We start from the raw sequence: 18548 nt of genomic DNA, 5'->3' as shown, positions 1-18548 counted from the left end.
CATTTGGGGAAACCAACATTATGAAGAGGCAGATAATCCTGCCCCCACCCTGTATGAGCAGCAGTGCTGTAAAGTTAAGTTTTGACCACTGAGGCATGGCAATGGCAGAAAAAAACAACTTAGTATTTACATAAAGTGGTTTCTTTATTTATTTTCCATCAAGGTGATGTACATCTGATTCCCAGGCAGTCACCTATCCAGGCACTGCCCAGGCCCAGACCTACTTAGGTTAAACAAAGTGGTGGTGTTATATGCCTTCAGGCCATACTCTGGGACCAGGCTTACTGACTTACAATACTGTATCTGAGAGCAGAACTGCGATCTACTTCAGCAAAGCATGGCCTGCATGTGTGTTTGCTGACATCCCACAAATGTAGGAGGGGATTTGCAGGGGAGGACCAGTGTGGGAGGGGGGCTTAACCCGTTTCCTGTTTCTCAACTCCCCTGCAAGTCCCCCCAGCTGTTTTCTCCCCAGCAGGATTCTGAGACTGGAAAAATCACTGGGATAACTCGGTAAATAGAACCCTGCTGGATCAGACCAAAGGCCCCTTTAGTCCAGCGTCCTGTTTCCCACAGTTGCCAGCCAGGTGCCTCTGGGAAGCCCGCAAGCTCTCCCTCTGTTGCTCCCCAGTGACTGGTCTTCAGAGGCAAGCTGCTTCTGATCCTGAAGTAGCAGACAGCCATTCTGATTCATAGCCATCAACAGCCTTATTTTCCACCAATTTGTCTAATCTCCCTTTCAAAAGCCACCTAAGTTGGTGGTCATGCCACTGCCACATTATGCGACAAGAAGGCTTTACTTTCTTACTTATTTATTCACAGTATTTATAGGCTGTCCCATAACAGAGTTTTCAGGGTGGCTCATGACAAAAATAAAACAATTTACAATTCAATGGCATGTTAAAAGCATAACGGAGCATAAAAACACAAGTCACAGGGAGTAAAAACATCTTACAGCTAACAGATTAAGAGGCCTAGGAAAATTTAAAAAGTCTTGTTTGTCTGGCATTGAAATAATGCCAAAGCAGGTGCCAGGAAAGCCACATGGTCACCACAGAAAAGGCCCTTTGCCCTGGAGCAACCCACCACACCTGACCCGGAGAAGGCATTTCAAAGTGCTAAACATTCCCTTCCCACCTGCCAATTACTTCAGCATAAGCAAATCTGGTAATTTATACTGTAGTTCTGCCCTCTGTAATCCTTGCAATAATGCTTTAAGGCAGGGGTGGGAAATTTGTGGCCCTCCAGATCATCCCCAGGCAGCATGGCCAATGGCCAGGGATGACTGGAGCTGTAGTCCAACATCTGGAGTGCCACAAGTTCTCCACATCTGCTTTTAAGGCAAGTCAGCATTATTATCCCTATATTATAAATCAGGGCCTGAGGCTGAGTGACACCTAAGGCCATCTGGTATGTACATGACTCAGGTGAAATTTGAATGAGATACTTTCCAAGTTCAGAGCTTAGGGAAGCTAATTGGTCAGAGGCGATTAGGAACAGAGCTTGGAAAAGTTACTTTTTTGAACTACAAGTCCCATCAGCCCAATCCAGTGGCCATGCTGGCTGGGGCTGATGGGAGTTGTAGTTTAAAAAAGTAACTTTTCCAAGCTCTGATTAGGAACAAGCCCATACATAATCACAAATGCCCCACTATAGTCAGCGCATTCTACCTAGAAGGAAAGCTCATGAGAAGTTCTGGTTGGAGGGTGGGGAAAGCACACAGTCACAAATAAGGTCCGGGTATTAGATACCACTTTGTGGCATCTTTCATTCAGAGCCCAAATGTTTAGTCCATGTCCCTATTAAAATAACAGTTTCTACCCTTTCTAGAAGCTGTACCAAACTGAGTAACTACGACTGTAATGAAGGAAGCATTAATTTGGAGAGAGGCATGGTATTTGGGGGCCAGGACTCGAGTACGAAGAAACCAACCTCAGTCCTTCATGGCTGCTTTCTTACTTTGAAAGAGGGGTATCTGAGCTTCATTTCCCCAACCACCATCACCTTGACCAACCATTCTGACACTGGGTGGGTCAGGGGACTGTCGACCAAAGGAGGATGGCTGAAGATGTGGCTGATTGTTTCCCTTTCCTTGGGTTAAAAGCCCTACTACTAGAGAGAGGCCCCAGAAGCAGCAGCTTAGTAACAACAAGCAAAGTGGGCTGCATAACAGAGGTGATTGCTCGGCAGAGTTTTGACAAGGACATAAAGTAGCACAGAAAAAAGAACAACAGGCGACTGCCTCACCCCCCACCCCCCTTAAATCTCTCTGGTGCTTGCACCTCCGGCATACCCATCTGGCATCCCACATTCCACATCGCCTGGGGGTTGTAATTGGAGGAGTCGGTCCGCAGTCCGCTGGGGAAGATGCGCGTCAGCTGCCAGGCATTATGGCGGACAAAGTCATTCCCTGCAGGAGGTAGTTAGCACACCAAGAGTTAGGGACCCACGGATGGCCTCTGTAGTCAATGAGGTGGGAAGGCACTTGGTCTGGGAGATCTTTAGACTACAGCTGTCATTTAGGATTTTCCCAAAAGAGGTCTATCCCGAAATAGAATGGGGATGGATTGGGTGTCAGGACCAGAACAGCCTGAAAGGGATAGAGCCACTTTTTCCTTACAGGGAGTGTGAGAAAGAGATTTAAGTAAGTAAATGGTGGGAAAGGCCAACACATTCACAGCAGCTATTGTGCAAGAGAAGGAAGACATGGATTCCTGCCTCCTTCCAAAGCAAGCCTTGTTCTTGTAGGCTGCAGGGTCACCGTGGGATGGTTAAACCTATTTTAGTAAGGTTGTCTTCTTCAGTGCTGAGAACTGAGGCAAACGTGAATAAAGTATTTGGGAAGACAACAAAATCACAATATGTTGTCTCTCTTGATTATTGTGAATAGATCTATCTCTGCAGCTCTATTTAGGCATTCAGACCCCTGTGGAAACACTCCCGTGATGGAAAATATCCAAAGGCTCATTCCCTCTGTCATGTCACCCTCATCCAGCTTACAGCCCTCCTCTGCAAGTTTGAGGGAGAAAGTCTAAAGAGGGGTCTCCTCTACCTCATGGGGGCTCCCCAAGCGATTGAGAATCCTAGTTCTCCATGAGCAGAGGAGGCTCCCCTCTTCAGACCTGCACTCTCAAACTCATGGAGGGGAGCTGTTCGCTGGATGTGTGCTGAAGGGGATAGGACTTGCCTTGTTCTCCCTCAGATGAGTGTTTACACATATGGGATCTGAATGCCTAAATAGTGTCTTCTGATGCGGATGAGGGATTTAACAAAATAATCTTAATATTTCTGGATTTTTGGGAACCCCATCTCCAGTTGTCAAGAGTGCAATATTCATTAGGGCTTGGGGAATATGACCCTCTCCAGCTAAGGTGAGGGGTCAAAGAAACAGGTTTGAGCCACTTTACATAAAAGATAGGTTGAGAACTAGAAATTTCTAGTTTGTTAATTGAAATGAGGGTGGACCCCTCTTCTGTGCATGTAGGGCTTCACAAGTTGCTTTCTGGGAATCTGATGCAGAGTTAAGAGTGGATTTGCTGCCTGCTGATAAGAGACTGCTTGCCTCCACTATGCTCTGCTGGTATATTTTAGTGCTCTGTCTCATCCACAGGAAATGAAACAGGAATTTCTCACTTGTTGGCAATATGGGATGAGTGAATAACATTTGTGTGTGTGTGTGTGTGTGTGTTTTGGGGGGTAAGGGTCACATGGCCACCAATGTTTATTCCAAATGTCTTGCCTGCCAGCTGCCTCCCTCCCCATTTTCTCACCAGCCTCTCGGATGAGCTTGCGGGTCTTGGATTCGGCAAAGGAAGACATCTCATAGGACTTGTAGTGGCTTCGGGAGTGCTGGAAGCTGTCAAAGGGCACACTCTTGCAGTAGATAATACAGTCAGAAAGCTCCTTGGAGAGGGATTGTTTGGCCTTCTGCAAAGAATGTGATATTAATTTGTAAATTATGTCTTTGTGTATGTGCAGACGTGGAAATAGGAATGACTCCCAACATCTTCTAAAAAAATAATGATGCAGTGCTGCCATGATTTTTCAGGGGTGAGGAAGGCAGGTCTCCTCTGCCTGTAATGGGTGCAAGGCAGGTAGACATTTGGCCCTGGCAACTTTACCTGCCTCTTGTTAGAATGTTAGGGAGGAGAAGCTAAAGCTCAGCCAGAGCCTGCATGCTTTGCATACAGAAGGGGTAGCAGTTTCAGTCTCTGGCATTTCCAGTTAAAAAAAACCAGCGCTGGGAAATGCCCCTGCCTGGGACCTTGCAGAGCTGCTGCTAGTCGGAGAACACAATGGATGGCCCAATGGTCTGACTCCGAAGGCAGCTTCACAGGTTCATATAAGAAAAGAGTCCCTTTGAGCTTCTGAGAAAGAGCCCCCAACTCAAAAGGATTTAAAGGCTGTTCTAGGGAGTAAGCAACTTTGCCTTCTCCTTACAGTGGCATCTCAGGGCTTCCCAGTAGAATCAACGTAGTTATTCTACACTAGAGTATGTAGTGTGTGTGTCTGTGGCAAGTGTGGTGCTTGCTGTTTGTTTTCTTTGCATACTTGAGGGGAAATAGAGAAAGGGTCCTCCAGCCGGCTACACTTTCCTATCTTTACCTGTGATCCTCTCTATTTCTTTCTTTATTATTTATTTATTTATTACATTTATATACCTCCCCGTAGCCAAAGCTCTCTGGGCAGTTTACAGCAATTAAAAACAATAAAAACAAATATACAAGTTTTAAAACACAAAAAACAATTTAAAAACACGATTAATAAAAAAAAAAAAAAAAAAACTTCCGTCCATGTAAACTGATACTCTCAGGGAAGCTGACCTCACTTCTGACCCACCTTCCTGTTTACATTTTCTTTGACTGTCCGAGGAGAGAGGAGACATATTTGTCTTTCTTCTCTCTCCTGAAGCATGAGGGCAATGTCCTTGGGCTTTGCTGCTCCAGCTTAGTTGGTTAGCCAGAACAGGGGTACTTTCCTATCCACTACAGTATGTACTTCTATAAATAAAGTAGCTTTTCTTATTTTTACAAAGGCTTCTCACTGGTTTTAAATGCAGGGTAAAACCCTGCTTTTTAAGTAAATACATACTCACAGGCACAAGCAGCTCAGATTGCTGAAAACTCTGCAGAAAAATATACACAACAGCATTGTCATCAGTTGCTGCTTCTGAGGGTGCCTCCAGACTGTCAGTATTTTGTAGGAGGGATTCAAGCACATATCAGAATTTTAGGTTTGCACAATTGAAGTGGATGAAGGAGCTCTGTTGCCCTAGCACAACAAATCCACTTCTTTAAAAACCCAGACTTTTTGCAGTTTGGAAAGTGTGGGGAAATGCATTTAAAATTGTGGGATGAAAAAATGATTAATGGGGAAAAAATGTAAACATCCCACAAGAAAATCAGGATGAATGCAGGGTCAATGTTCACTGCTGTATAATCTTCCCACAATTAAATCATGTTATAGTCTAACCACTGCATAAGATTTGTGCAAGCGAATCAGTATGAAAGCTCAACGAACAGGATGAATGCTCAACAAAGACAGAGCATAGTCTAACCACCATGTACACTTTATACCAGCAAATCAGGATGCATAAATAGATTGTCTGGAGGAGCCCTGAGATGACACTACCTCTAAAGAGCTGACCACCTAGGATATCCATGTACCTTCTCTTTCCTCTTGTTTTGATTGTGCAGGGCTTCTTCTTCTGTCTCTGGTCCCTCCTCCTCTTCCTCGTCTTCCCGCTCAGGCATATTGTCCAGATGTCCATTCAGAGAGTCCTCCAGGTGTCCAATCTTCTTGCCCTTCAGAATGATCTTGCTCTTCAGCTCCTGCGTGAAGACACAGTGGTAGTGCTTTAAGTTCAGTTTATGGGGAAGGGCCTCTAGCAACTCCGGCTCACCCAGGCTGCCGTTATTTATTTATTTATTAAAAAAATCAAACAAAACTGTATTGAATAAAACAATATATGTAAATATATATAAAAATAATTGCTGTCCCGTCCTGGTCTTCCTGTAAAACTCCACCTTTCCCTAGAGCTATGGCGCCCTCTTAAGTGTGCTTCAAGCAAACAACCAGTATCAATAGTTCCTTCTCAAACTGGGTGGAAGTAACGAGTGGGGTACCACAGAGCTCGGTCCTGGGCCCAGTGCTCTTCAGCAATTTTATTAACGACTTAGATGAGGAGGTACACGGCATGCTTATCAAATTTGAAGATGATACAAAATTGGGGGGCATAGCTAATACCGTAGAAGGCAGAAACAAAATTCAAAGGGACCTTGATAGGTTGGAGCACTGGGCTGAAAACAACTGAATGAAATTTAATAGGGATAAGTGCAAAGTTCTCCACCTAGGAAAAAGGAACCAAATGCACAGTCATAAGATGGGGGATACTTGGCTCAGCAAGACGACATGTGAGAAGGTTTTTGGTAAAAAGCATCGTAACTTTCATTGGTCTTTGGACGGCCATTTAATCGAACAATGCCGTTCTTTTAAATACTTGGGCATATTTTTTCAGGACAATCTTTCCTGGAAAAAACACATTGACTACATCAAAGCTATTGCTCTGAGAACATGTGGAACCATATTGAGCTTTTATAGGTCAGCAGGAGGTAATCTCATCCCCCCAGCAATGAAAATTTATAACACCAAAGTTATGTCGCAGATCTTGTATGGTGCTCTGGTCTGGGGCTGGGAGGGCCCTCTTCTACGTAATCCTGAGGTGGTCCAAAACAGCTTTTCCAAAAAACTTTTATGTTTGCCTGCAGGTACTCCGACTGCATTACTGCGCGCTGAGCTGGGTATTCCTCCTGTTAGTGGCCATATCCACTGCGCTCTACTTAACTTTTTGGAGTCAATTTTGAAATTATGCGGTGAGTTGGCCTCTAGAGACAGACTTTGGGGTGATAAAATGTCTGGCATATACCATTTGTACCATATCTCACCACCTGTTTCAGCTACCCTTGATAAATCAAGGCTGAAAGAGACAATCTTTCTACACTGCCATTGGCTAGATAGATTGGCGATTATTAATTCCCAATTCTCTAGATGGTTCGGGGCTATTAAAAAGGACCACCAAAGGGCAAATCATTTGGCCCACCCTATGACATCAAACCTTAGACAAGCTTTCACTGCACTTTGGTTTCAGTCAATGCAGAATGCTGTGTTGATGGGCCATTATAACCAGACCCCGTGGTCCCAGCGATTTTGTATCTGTGGGACTAAAGTGATCGAGGATCTTCTGCATTATTTGTTAGAATGCCCCTTATATGCACATCCGCGCTCCAAAATATTGAGCGAATTACTGGTAAGCGGGAGGCCCCCGCAGGATATTATTGTCTCTCTTTTAGCTGACAAGGACCCTATGGTTACATATAGGGTCGCTCTCTTTGCCTGCGCGGTGCAAAAGATCTGGGCGGTTTAGGTAGCTCATCTGTCGGGTAATCCATAGGGGGTTTCATGGGGTTTTTTAAGCTAATCATTCTGTATACTTCATGAAATCTATCGCTGTATGTTTTAATACATGTTTTATATAAGTTCAGATATGGTGCAAGTTGCAATGGCCTATGGCTAGGCAATAAAGTTTGACTGACTGACTGAGAAGGATCTTGGAATTGTCATTGATCACAAGCTGAATATGAGCCAACAGTGCAATGTGGCTGAAAAAAAGGCATGCTACTTTAGACTGCATTAACAGAAGTATACCTTCCAAATTGCGTGAAGTATTAGTTCCCCTCTATTCAGCACTGGTTAGGCCTCATCTTGAGTACTGCATCCAGTTCTGGTCTCCGCACTTCAAGAAGGATGAGGGGAGATATGATAGCATTCTTCAAGTACATGAAAGCTTACCACACAGAGGAGGGCTGGGATCTCTTCTCGATTGTCCCAGAGTGCAGGACATGTAATCATGGGCTCAAGTTGCAGGAAGCCAGATTTCAACTGAACATCAGGAAAAACGTCCTAACTGTTAGAGCCATACGACAATGGAACCAATTACCTAGAGAGGTAGTGGGCTTTCTGACACTGGAGGCATTCAAGATACTGCCACGTGTCTTGATCCTAGCTCCTCATGCCACTCCCCCATGGCTCTTCCCCTTCCTATGACCATCTTTTTAATACTTCAGACTAAAAGAAATTGGGTCATGTGAGCATTAACATAACTGTCCTGCAACTGCAATCAAGGTATGTAAGCCCAGTTTGAGGAAAGACTCTGTCCCCACCTCTGGTGAAGGCAACTGCACGGGGACACGCCCATCAATGGTGGTGACGAGGAGCTGCTCTCCCAGAATCCCTTTCAGCTGCTGTGCCATGACGTCCTGCTGCTCTACACTGCAGTGGTTCTCAAGTGACAGGATGATGGGGTATTCGGAAGCCTGAGAGACCAGAGACACAAAAAGCTAAATAAGGCACTAATAGACCAAAAGTGTAAGAGATTGAAGATGGAGCATAGTGACAAAAAGAGGGGGATGGGGCTACTGCAAAAATCACTGGGAGCTGAAGCAAATCCTTGCAGGATAGTGAGCTGCCTTTTAATTCAGGATAACCTGATTCCTGGTGAGCAGACAAGGAGTAGGATAGAGGGAAACAAACTCACTACTGGGATGTGGCAAAACTGGAATCACAGTCTTTTGGAAGAAGAGATGGTATGCCCAAGTTAACTCTCAGAAAGGGATGGGATTGGGGGCAACTGGAACTATACTTAGGCTTTCACAGCTTTGATGTGCTATCTGGAGAATGGTGAAATTTAATCAAAAGCAACAGGGAGAAATATTTTGGTTATAAATGAAATAATTACAACACAAACACACACTTCACATGAACTGCTTCTTCCAAATCCCATTAAGATGTAAAGTTAAATCTGTGAGAGCACATTGGGCAGGGTCTTTTCAATTGTGGCTCTGAATCTAGAAGTCCATTTGAAGAGAGGCCTGCTTCAGCCTGACTCTGCAGGTGTTTAGGAAGAAGATAAATATTTTTTCCATCATTGTGTAGTGTAATCATATCACTGTAAACTGTCTGACTCTAACCTATCCGTCTGCACAAGATAAAAAAGTGGGAGGTGAAATATATTGTAGCAAAATTCTAGGTGTGCTGTATGTTTTTAATTGACTATGCCCACCTTTCCTTACGTGGACTAGTTTAAGCATTACAGGCTGAAAACATGCATCTTGGGCAGGCCAAGTTTGTTTTTTCCAACAGCTAGAATCATTGCTTAAGTAGCAACATATTGTAATCAGTCTGATTTTACATCAAACTGCAGTTTCAAATTCAACTGTTAATGTGCCCAGAACAAAAATACAGCATAACCTTCAGTTTGAAACACAAAAGGCTATCTTCACCATCATATGACATTGACCAATAAAAAGGCTTTGAAATTAATAAAAATAAATTTGACACAGATTTCTTGGATGAATAATGAGAGAAATATAATTTTCTAGGTTAGATTCTCTATAGAAACAATAGTAACACAGGAAAGAAGCAAAGTAAAAACACCAACAAACATACAAAAATGTAATTCTCTCACTTTGGAGATTGCAGGTGTTGCCACCACTCACCATATGCTCAGAGGCACGTTACCAAATTCTTCCAAGCTACACAGGAAGTGGATTGGACTGTGAAAGACCGACCCAAATTGTGTTTGCATTTTGACAAATTTGTAGGGCAGTACAATATCTCAGAGAGGAGGTCACGTCTCCTGCTCCCCTGGTGTATTCACTATAGCTGCCCAATTTCCCTGCTTTTTAAAGTTTGATAGAAATATCTGTTGGCTATAGATACACTCTTAAACCGCAAGGTTTTTTGCCTGTTAGTGAATAACAACAACATGATACAAGAGATTCATGGCAGGTCATGCTTATCTCTAGGAGGGATAAAAACCTGGCAGTCTTTATAGGAATCTTTAATTTTCTGCAAAAATGGATGTGTTCTTAAACCGCAAAGTTTTTTGCCCATTAATGAATATCAGTAGTAACATAATGAATTTGGCTCAGTAACAAATCAGCAGCAATCATAATTCCCGGTGGCAGAAAAGTTCAACCTACCCGGAAAGCATATTTCTCCAGGGTTGTCACAACTTCCCGGAACGGGATCTTAGAGGTGAAGGTATGGCCATGATAGACAATGGGCTCCCCATTAGGCCCATCCCAACAGTCTATCTCTAGACACCGGCAGCCTCTCTTCAGAGCCCTGCAGTAGAAAAGAAGGCAATTCGTGAGCCCTTTCTACCTTCTCAGTTTACAGGCAGCACCTTTCACTGCTAGCTGGTAACAGGGGGGCGGGACATCACTTTTTACCATACTTCACCTGTGCCCACCTGAAACCAGCACCGATTGCATTAGGCATTTCTTTGTCTCTTGGGCATTTCCAAATGGCAGTTTCCTGTGCTCTCAGTTCAGTGCTTGGATATTAAAGTAGAAGGGTGAAGAAGAATGAGGTGAAATATAAAAGCAGAGCTCTGAGCAGGTCCCTCCATCGCAGAGTGAGCCCTGCTTCCTTCCATCTTCACCAGTGAAATGACAGATGTGTATACCAGCAAATAACAAAATCAAATGCTGGGTCAGCCATCAGTCTTTTGCCAGTCATTAGGCTGCAGCTGGGCTACCATTTTTTAAATTAATTAAAAGAAATAGCGCTGCGTGAATGTTCCTGCATTTCATCCATTACTTTAGTATTTCAGAATGGACACTTTTGAAAGTACAAAACTGCTGCAGGGTCTTGGTGACATCCTGGGAATGGGTGGGGAAGCCAATCAGAGCTGTACCCAGCTGGATTCTGCTTGAAATTTGCAGAGCCATTTTTCAAGAGTTTGACCCCTGGAGAGGAAGGAATAAGTGCTACTTCTAACTCTCTCCCACCACTCTGTACACATTACATCTGTCTTCACTCTTAAGGCAGGAAGAAAACATTATGGAGACCCTGAAAATGCGGGTACCTTTTTATGAGCTTATTTAGGGTTGCCACCTTTTTTCCTGACAGAGGCTCTTGTTCCTTTAACAGCTGCATGATGGTGAGAAATTCAACTGGTACATTTTTCTTCCTGCAGCAGTGTGCCTCTGAATGCCAATTGCTGAGAATTGCAAGTTGGGGGAACACTGTTGCGCTCAGGTCTTGCTGTGGGCTTTCCATAGGAATCTGGTTGGACCCTGTCAGAGCAGGAAGCTGAAATAGATGGGCCTTTGGCCTGATCCAAGAAGGTTCTTCTTATGTTATGAGAGAGAAAACAGCAGGATTTGTTGAATTTCCCAACATTTGGCAGCTGTTGAAGGTACAGAAGTTTCTGTTGGGAAAGAATATGGTACTCCTATGAACAATTCCAGTTATACTTGGTTTGTGGAGGTGTTGAGAGTACTGCTGCCTGTGCAGAGCAGCATGAAGTCACAACAAGGTGTGGATTGGTACGCCTTAACTTGCACATCACTTTGGTACTGTGCACTGGAAGGATTCTGTATCTCTTCCAAGATCAGAGCCTGTTAGAGGAAGGAAAGAAGCTCAGACCTTTCCCAGTCAGATTGGTAAGGATGAAGCATCGAACTAAGGAGTGAGGGAGAGAATGAATTTGTGGTAGAAGAACAACTAAAGTTAAGTGCAAATGAAATTTTAGGAAGGGGCAAGGAGAACAGGTAGCCATATTGGTGGGACTGAAGAGCCAAGGAGGGCTTTGCTGAACCAGGAAGTGAAGCAGGATGTGGAAGGAGTAAAGCAAGGTGTGGAGTCTATGGGACCCATAGTATATTGTTTATTTTATTTAACAAAATTTGTATACCACTTAATCGTAAAAACCTCAAAGCAGTTTACATAAAATAAAATATGCATTAACACTCTTGATAAAAGTCAGAGTTAAAAACAAGATGACCTAAAAAATCAAAATATAAATAAAATCAGCAGTTAAAATTACAAAATAAAATTACATATTAAAATATAGGTCAACTTAGGTGTTCTGCTGCCCAGCATAAGACTACTGAGGGGTAGATTTATGTCGAGAAAGGAAATGAACAAGAACGGCAGGGTGTAGGAATGAGCAAATAAAGTTACTTGGACCGCAGGAGGCCTATGACTTCCAACAAAGAATCAATGGCTCTGGGAGCTGAGCTCCAGCCCTGGTTCTGGAAGACCCAGTGGTTGACATCTCTGGCATTCTGGTGTGTTTGTCATCTCATTACTTCACCATAGGGGAAGTGCACTCCCAGGTACAATGTACAAGCAAAGTTTTGGTGATGAAGAGGTTGTAATGTTGAAAGAATCCAGTCTGTGCTTGAGGTATCCCAGTTCACCAGAGTCTGAAGCCGTTCCATTTGTGGTTTTACAAAAAGCTCAGGAGACTAGGTCCTGAGGCAGCTGAAGAGATAGATTTCTGGTGGGCTTTTCCCATGCCTAATGTGTGTTTGGGTTTGTTCTAAATAAAGAAGGATGGTTTGGCCACCATCATTCATGTGATGAGAATATCTTACAGAGGTCTTAAGGGATGTATCTTGTGCCTGATTCTGTTGTGGAAGGGAGTAACTAGTGACCCAGGCTGCATACACACCATAAATTTCAAGCACATGACTTTCCCCAAAGAATCCTGGGAGCTGTAGTTTGTTAACAGTGCTGGAAATTACAGCTCTGTGAGGGGTAAACTGTAGCTCCCAGGATTCTTTGGAGAAAGTCATGTGCTTGAAATTTATGATGTGTGCTCAGTCCCAAACAGTCTACTGCCTGCCCTGTGATTGCAGTTACCTGATATATCCCTCAATGCTGCTCTGTCCTCGCAGCTGGTCCTCCATCAGATATGTATTGTGGGAGGAGGAGATAAAATAATGGCAGAGGGGCTGAGACATGTCTTGAAAGACCTTTCTGTGCCCAGGGTTGAAGATGGAGCCATCAGGTGAGCATAAGTACATGAGAAATCCATCAATGCTCAGGATGTGGCGAGCCTTGGCTGTGGGAAGAGAGAAGCAGTTGGACAGAGAAAACAATGTCAAAGAGGATCAGCCTCGTCCACAAACAAAGACTCTGGAAAGGGACAAAGATGCTGAAACTGGACAAATGCAGTGAAACAGAAGCCTCTGGAGGGCCAAGGAAAAGCACCTGCGCTAGCAGTTTCTATGGCAATAGGTGACATGAAACCAATACAGGTAGTGATAAATGCTTTGTGGAGATCTACTAGGACAAGAGAGACATACAAACACCCTCTCACCCTCAATGCCTGAGAACTCTATTCTTGGTGAGGATTCTTCCAGGACTCCAGGGCCAACGTGTGCTAACCCTGGATGCTTGTCCAGGTTGTGGGCCCACCAGCTCTCCCTCCTCCTCCTCCTCCTCCTCCACCCCGCCAACCTGTCTCAGATGGCTCATATCTGTCAATCAGCTCCATGGCATGCTCATCAATTCCATCCCCCTCCATCTGCTCCTGTTGCAAGAAGTCCACAAGCTCCAACAGTGTCAGCTTCTTGCCATCCTCGGAGTACTCCTGGAACAACTCGAGCACCTCGTCCCGCTGAGTCAGTGCTTTGTAGAACAGCACAAACTCCTCCCCCTCCAGTGTACCTGTCTCTGATTTGTCAGCCATCTGCAAGGAATGGAAGGGTCTGACCAATGGGGTCCTTGTGCAGGAAGGAGAACATTGCAATCAAAGCAATGGAGTAAGGCAGAGGTAGCCATTGTGATGCCGTCTAGAAAGCTAGGACTACAACTCCAAGCCAGCATGGCCAATGGTTGAAGATTATGGGAGGTGGAGTCCACAGCATCTGGAGGGCACCATGTTGGCTGCTCCTGGAGTAAGGGACCTGAGGCTTACTCATGGAGACTCTTTTTAATGTTTTTATTTAACTTTTTTGATTTTACAGAAAAACAAATGGATACTCTTGAGACACACTGCTGTTGCTGTTACAGCACTAAGTGTGTACTAGGTGGTATATAGTACATCAAAGCAATGTGGTTCTTGCCCAAAGGGCTCTAATCTACCTTAAAATGACTAGATGGAGACTGGAGGAGGAGAAAGAAAAGGTCAGGGATTGAATGCACAGTGTGAGTAGGATGGAGGGGGGCAGATTCCGGTTCTAGGATATCAGCAGCTGCTCTCAGCATTTGCCTCTGCTATCAGTTGCAGAAGCCAGAAGCCACTATCAACCCTCACTGGGATCAGCAGCATGAGAGACAGCACAGAGAGCCTGTGCAGATGACCCACAGTGATGTCTTGGGGAACCCTGTTCTCTATCGTTGAATTCAAATAGACAACAGACAACATCTTCAGATGGGCAAAGCGCTGCAGCCCGGTGGATGATGCATTGGGGAAGAGACATGATACCAGAAAACAGAACAGCAAGGTTTGGGGTTACAGAGCACAAGCAGAAAACAAGAGAAACTGGTATATCTGCACTAGGGTTTGAGTGTTATGGGTGACCATAAAGCCTTTGAGTGACGTGTTGCCATCTTATGATGAGAAAGCACAGGGCTCCCTCTACGTAACCCATTTTCATATTCCCCCCACTCCTGCACCCAAATTCACCTGGAAGAGAAGGAAGGCATGGTCTTCATTCATATCCACATTCATCATCCTGAGTAAGTGCTGCACCTCCTTGAAGTTCATGCGCCCATCCTTGTCCTTGTCAGCTTTTATGAACCAGTCACAGATCCATGTGCAGCCCAAGATAAGGGTCAAGGAAAACAGACTCATAGGAGCTGAGCATAGCTATGCCTTCAATGCTAGCCATAGTGCATAAGCAAGCCAAGATGCATCAGGAAATTAGTGTGTGTTGACTCCTTGTCAACATCATTTGCAATATCTGGCATCTGTTAACAATTGCATCTTGTTGAGATGCACTCACATGGACCTTCTTTGCTACATGGGTTGAATTTGTGTAAGACTAAGCCCTTCATTCAACTTCTATATACGTATTTACTATTTCATCGATGTACTATTCTTCATTTTTAAAAAGTCATAGAGCAGTTTACAGCATAAAACAATAAAATACAACAGGCAGGGAAAGACATGATCATTTTGTATCAGCAGTTTTGTGTTGCTTAAGGCAGTGTTTATAAAAAGAGGAAGATCCAGAACTGGCACAGAACAGAATGATGGGCAGTTCAGCTAAGATACAGCTGGGTGTGAAGGAAGGTTGGTTCTTGGGGGAGCAGAGAATGATGGTAGAAGCAATGCATTGATAAGGAAGGACCCCAGAAGAGAGAAAGTGGGAAGAGCTGAAGCTGTGAAAGAAAAGGCAGGAGAGCTGCAAGTCAGCAACCCAACAGAGCACTGGTCCATCTAGTTCAGGAAGACCTACACTGACTGGCAGCAGCTCTCCAGGAGTTCAGACAGGAGTCTTTCCCAGTCCTAACTGGAGACACCAAAGACCAAACCTCAGACCTGCATGCAAAGCTTGTGCTCTACTAATTAGCTGCAGTTCTTCTCCACGTTTGAGATGATGCTATGGCATTTGGGAATATATACAATATGTCTCCAATATTAGAATGAAAACCAAGCCGAGCTCTGGAGGTTGGATTATCCCGTTTGAGGACAGGCGCTGAAATGGACAATGAATAATTAAAGGGTAAGGATATTGATCAATCTTCTCTTTCTGATCCATGTTAGTGACAATCTCCACAAGGTGCCGCAGGCCTTTGATCCAGCACTGAGCTTCCTCAGCTGAGCCAGCAATTAGGTCTAGATTGTTACGGCGCCCGTGAAAGACGACAGTGAAACAGCACTCGGCTGGGAACTCCTCCGCTAGACTTTGCAGGACCTCCGACTGGTGTCCCTCGCGCACAGTCTCCACATCACTCACTGAGACTTGGGAGAGGGATAACAACCAAGAAGGATCAGCCTTAGAACCATAGAACAGCAGAGCTAGAAGGGGCCTGTAAGGCCATCGAATCCAATCCCCTGCTCAATGCAGGAATCATGCAGGGGGTAGGAGCTTAAATTACCAGATTAGGCCCTTGCTTCTCAGGCTGGACCCCACAGGAAACAGCATCAGCATCATTACCTAGCAGTCATCCATTTACATATTCATCTAATTCAACTTATCTTTCTATCCATCCAATTATTTACTGGGAACATAGGAATCAGCCTTACACTGAGTCAGACCATTGATCCATTTAGGTCAGTATAGTCTACACTAGGGCTGTGCACAGACCCACCTACCCGCCCCTTGGCTCCAATCCAGAAGGGAGGCAACAGGCTGACCCGCCCTAGGTCGACTTGGAACCACCCGCCCTGACAAGAAGGGGGCAGGGCTCATGTATAATTAGGGTTAAAAAAAACCTAATTAAAAGAGAGGGCAAGGGAAGTTAGTTAGTTAGTTAGAACTAGGTATGTCTTTCTATCTACTATGTATTTCTATAAATAAAGTAGCTTTTCTTATATTACTAAGTCTTAAGTCTCAGTGATCTCAATGCAGGGTAAAAGCCTACCACTTAGGTAAATGCACATACTGGCACACATGCATCTCAGACCATTGTTCTCTGCTAATATCTATATAAATTTACACAACAAATTTCACCCAGTGGGCCATTAGCTCAGAGAAGTCGCACCAGCAGGTCAAGAGTTCAGATACATTCTGTTATCTGTGGATAACAGAATGAAAGCATCCAATACTAGAACAGATTATGCAACAAATGGGGAGGATGTACAACTTCCACTGCTCAGGGCAAAATCCAAATATAGGCTAGTGGTTAGTATATTCTCTTGAATCTTTGGATCTTCCACCTGGGGCAAATCAAAGACATGTTTATGACTGAGGTGGAAAATCTAAAATGCACCCCAGACAGTAAAAAACAAAACAAAAACCCCAACTTTAATTACATTTGCTTGCAATTCTGTGCTTACAGTTGCTGCCTGAGGTCACCACCTCACTCTAATTCATGATAGGACCAACCCCACTTCCACTGTCAGACATAAAAGACTCAGTACACCTGGGGACGAGGTTTTACCCACACCCCATGCTCTCTGAGTCCTCAAATATATACATCCAAAATGCTCCTTACAAAGAGTTCAGAACATCACATGCACACATAGAGATACACACAAACATATCGGCTATCATGCTAGCCAAAGCTGTTTGTATTCTCCAGCATGGGAATTAGGGGGTGGCCCAAGGAGCTGAGTCCCCGGTCTTTTGTCCCTGTTCCTGGATCTTCTTGGATCCTGGATTTTTTTTACTTTGATGCTATTGGAGGTTGCTGATTCATAGGGTCGCCATAAGTCATAATTGACTTGAAGGCACATAACACACACACACACACACACAGCACTGCAAAGCTCAGAGATGGAGAGACCTAACCCATGTGTCATCTTAATTTGCTTTCCAGCTGTGGCACAGATCATGTGACGATTGGTGGCAGGGGTCTTGGAATTATGTGCAGTAACTAGATAGGAAAGGAGATGTGTGTGAGAGAGACAGTGAGAGAGAAAAGTCATGTTAGATGCAACTGGACAAGACTTGCAGTTTTGATAAGTATATAAGCAGCAGTTGTTGCCAATAGACCAGAGGGTCCAATCTACTTATATTATTCCCCCCCCCCAAATCTTGTTGGTATCCCATGACATCCAAGAGTCAGAGTTGTTTCCACCCCTCTGAAATTCAGCCTAAATTTACAAATATACATATAAATTAGCATATGCAAATGTATGTCTTGGGCCTGTGCCCCGAGTCTTTTAAATATATGGCAATGCCCCTCTTTTTCAGTGGGAGTCTGTTGCAGCCCAACACTTTTTTTAAAATAGTATTTTGCCTAGGAATTGTGTAATTTTTGCATTCTGATCTCTACCAATAATTGGTGTCACCAGACCTTCATTAAACAGTTTCATGTGTGTGTTTGTGCAATCTGAACATGTTCCAGCCCTTGTGAAAGGATCCCCAAATTGAACTATACATTGCAAGTGCAACCTCAGACAATGTAATATGGAAACCAGCCATATTATCAATCATTCAGAGCCAGGAGTCAAACTCACATGCAGACTTGGCTTTGCCAGACATCTTGGATTTGTACCAGATGGTCATGCAGTCGTCCTGCAACATGAAGTACCGTTGTTTCTTCCAGTTCTTAGACTTCACCTTGCGCATCATTGACCCCTGTTGCATCTGTTCAAGGTTCTCATCCAGTTGAAGGCCTGAGCAGGGGATTGAGGGATAAACATTTCACATCAGAAAATGTGTGAAGGCCAATGCCTGCCCAAGATGGGGCACATAAGTCATCTATGCACCCAGATAAGGAACATAAACTGATGTGAGATTCCACATAGAAGATGAGAAAGACCCAGCTTCTGGGGCAAACATTATGATGGGATCTGAATGAAACAACCCATTCCATAATTACCAAGGTAGCTTTCCCCAACCTGGTGCTAGCTAGAGGAGATCTGGAGTCCGACAAGATGAGGGCACCAGGTTGGGGAAGGCTGTTTGAAGGATAATATTGGCTCTACTACATCCAAAACTAATTTTACTTCCAGCAACTGTAGGGATTCCCTGTCTGCTCAGTTGTACTTTGTTCCTTGGGCCCAGAGAGAGAGGGTGAGTGAGTGAGCATGCACCAGTGATGGCAGCAAGGTGGAGGGGGGTGTCATTGAGGAA

The 18548-nt window shown here is 44.3% G+C and overlaps 1 protein-coding gene across 6 annotated transcripts in view; it reads right to left on the bottom strand.

Moving 5' to 3' along the window:
• PLCD4 (phospholipase C delta 4) overlaps positions 1 to 18548 on the bottom strand; it is a 47462-nt gene that overhangs the window by 6359 nt on the left and 22555 nt on the right. For 4 of the 6 annotated variants that reach the window (XR_009760552.1, XM_061609294.1, XM_061609297.1 and 1 more), the window contains exons 3-13: positions 17930 to 18088; positions 15538 to 15766; positions 14486 to 14615; positions 13315 to 13546; positions 12715 to 12916; positions 10041 to 10185; positions 8220 to 8372; positions 5667 to 5831; positions 5096 to 5125; positions 3771 to 3927; positions 2294 to 2410 (exon numbers count right to left, since the gene is read on the bottom strand). Coding sequence is in view for 5 of the 6 variants with exons in the window: in XM_061609294.1 (XP_061465278.1) it covers positions 2294 to 2410; positions 3771 to 3927; positions 5096 to 5125; positions 5667 to 5831; positions 8220 to 8372; positions 10041 to 10185; positions 12715 to 12916; positions 13315 to 13546; positions 14486 to 14615; positions 15538 to 15766; positions 17930 to 18088 (1719 nt within the window). In the remaining variant the exon portion in view is untranslated. Of the gene's footprint in view, positions 1 to 2282; positions 2411 to 3770; positions 3928 to 5095; positions 5126 to 5666; positions 5832 to 8219; positions 8373 to 10040; positions 10186 to 12714; positions 12917 to 13314; positions 13547 to 14485; positions 14616 to 15537; positions 15767 to 17929; positions 18089 to 18548 lie in introns of all 6 variants that reach the window. The other 2 variants (XM_061609298.1, XM_061609296.1) reach the window with 2 other exon arrangements.

Source organism: Rhineura floridana, chromosome 2, assembly GCF_030035675.1.
Source record: "Rhineura floridana isolate rRhiFlo1 chromosome 2, rRhiFlo1.hap2, whole genome shotgun sequence".
In the NCBI taxonomy this organism is placed as follows: domain Eukaryota; kingdom Metazoa; phylum Chordata; class Lepidosauria; order Squamata; family Rhineuridae; genus Rhineura; species Rhineura floridana.
This window is presented reverse-complemented; position numbering and strand designations above follow the sequence as displayed.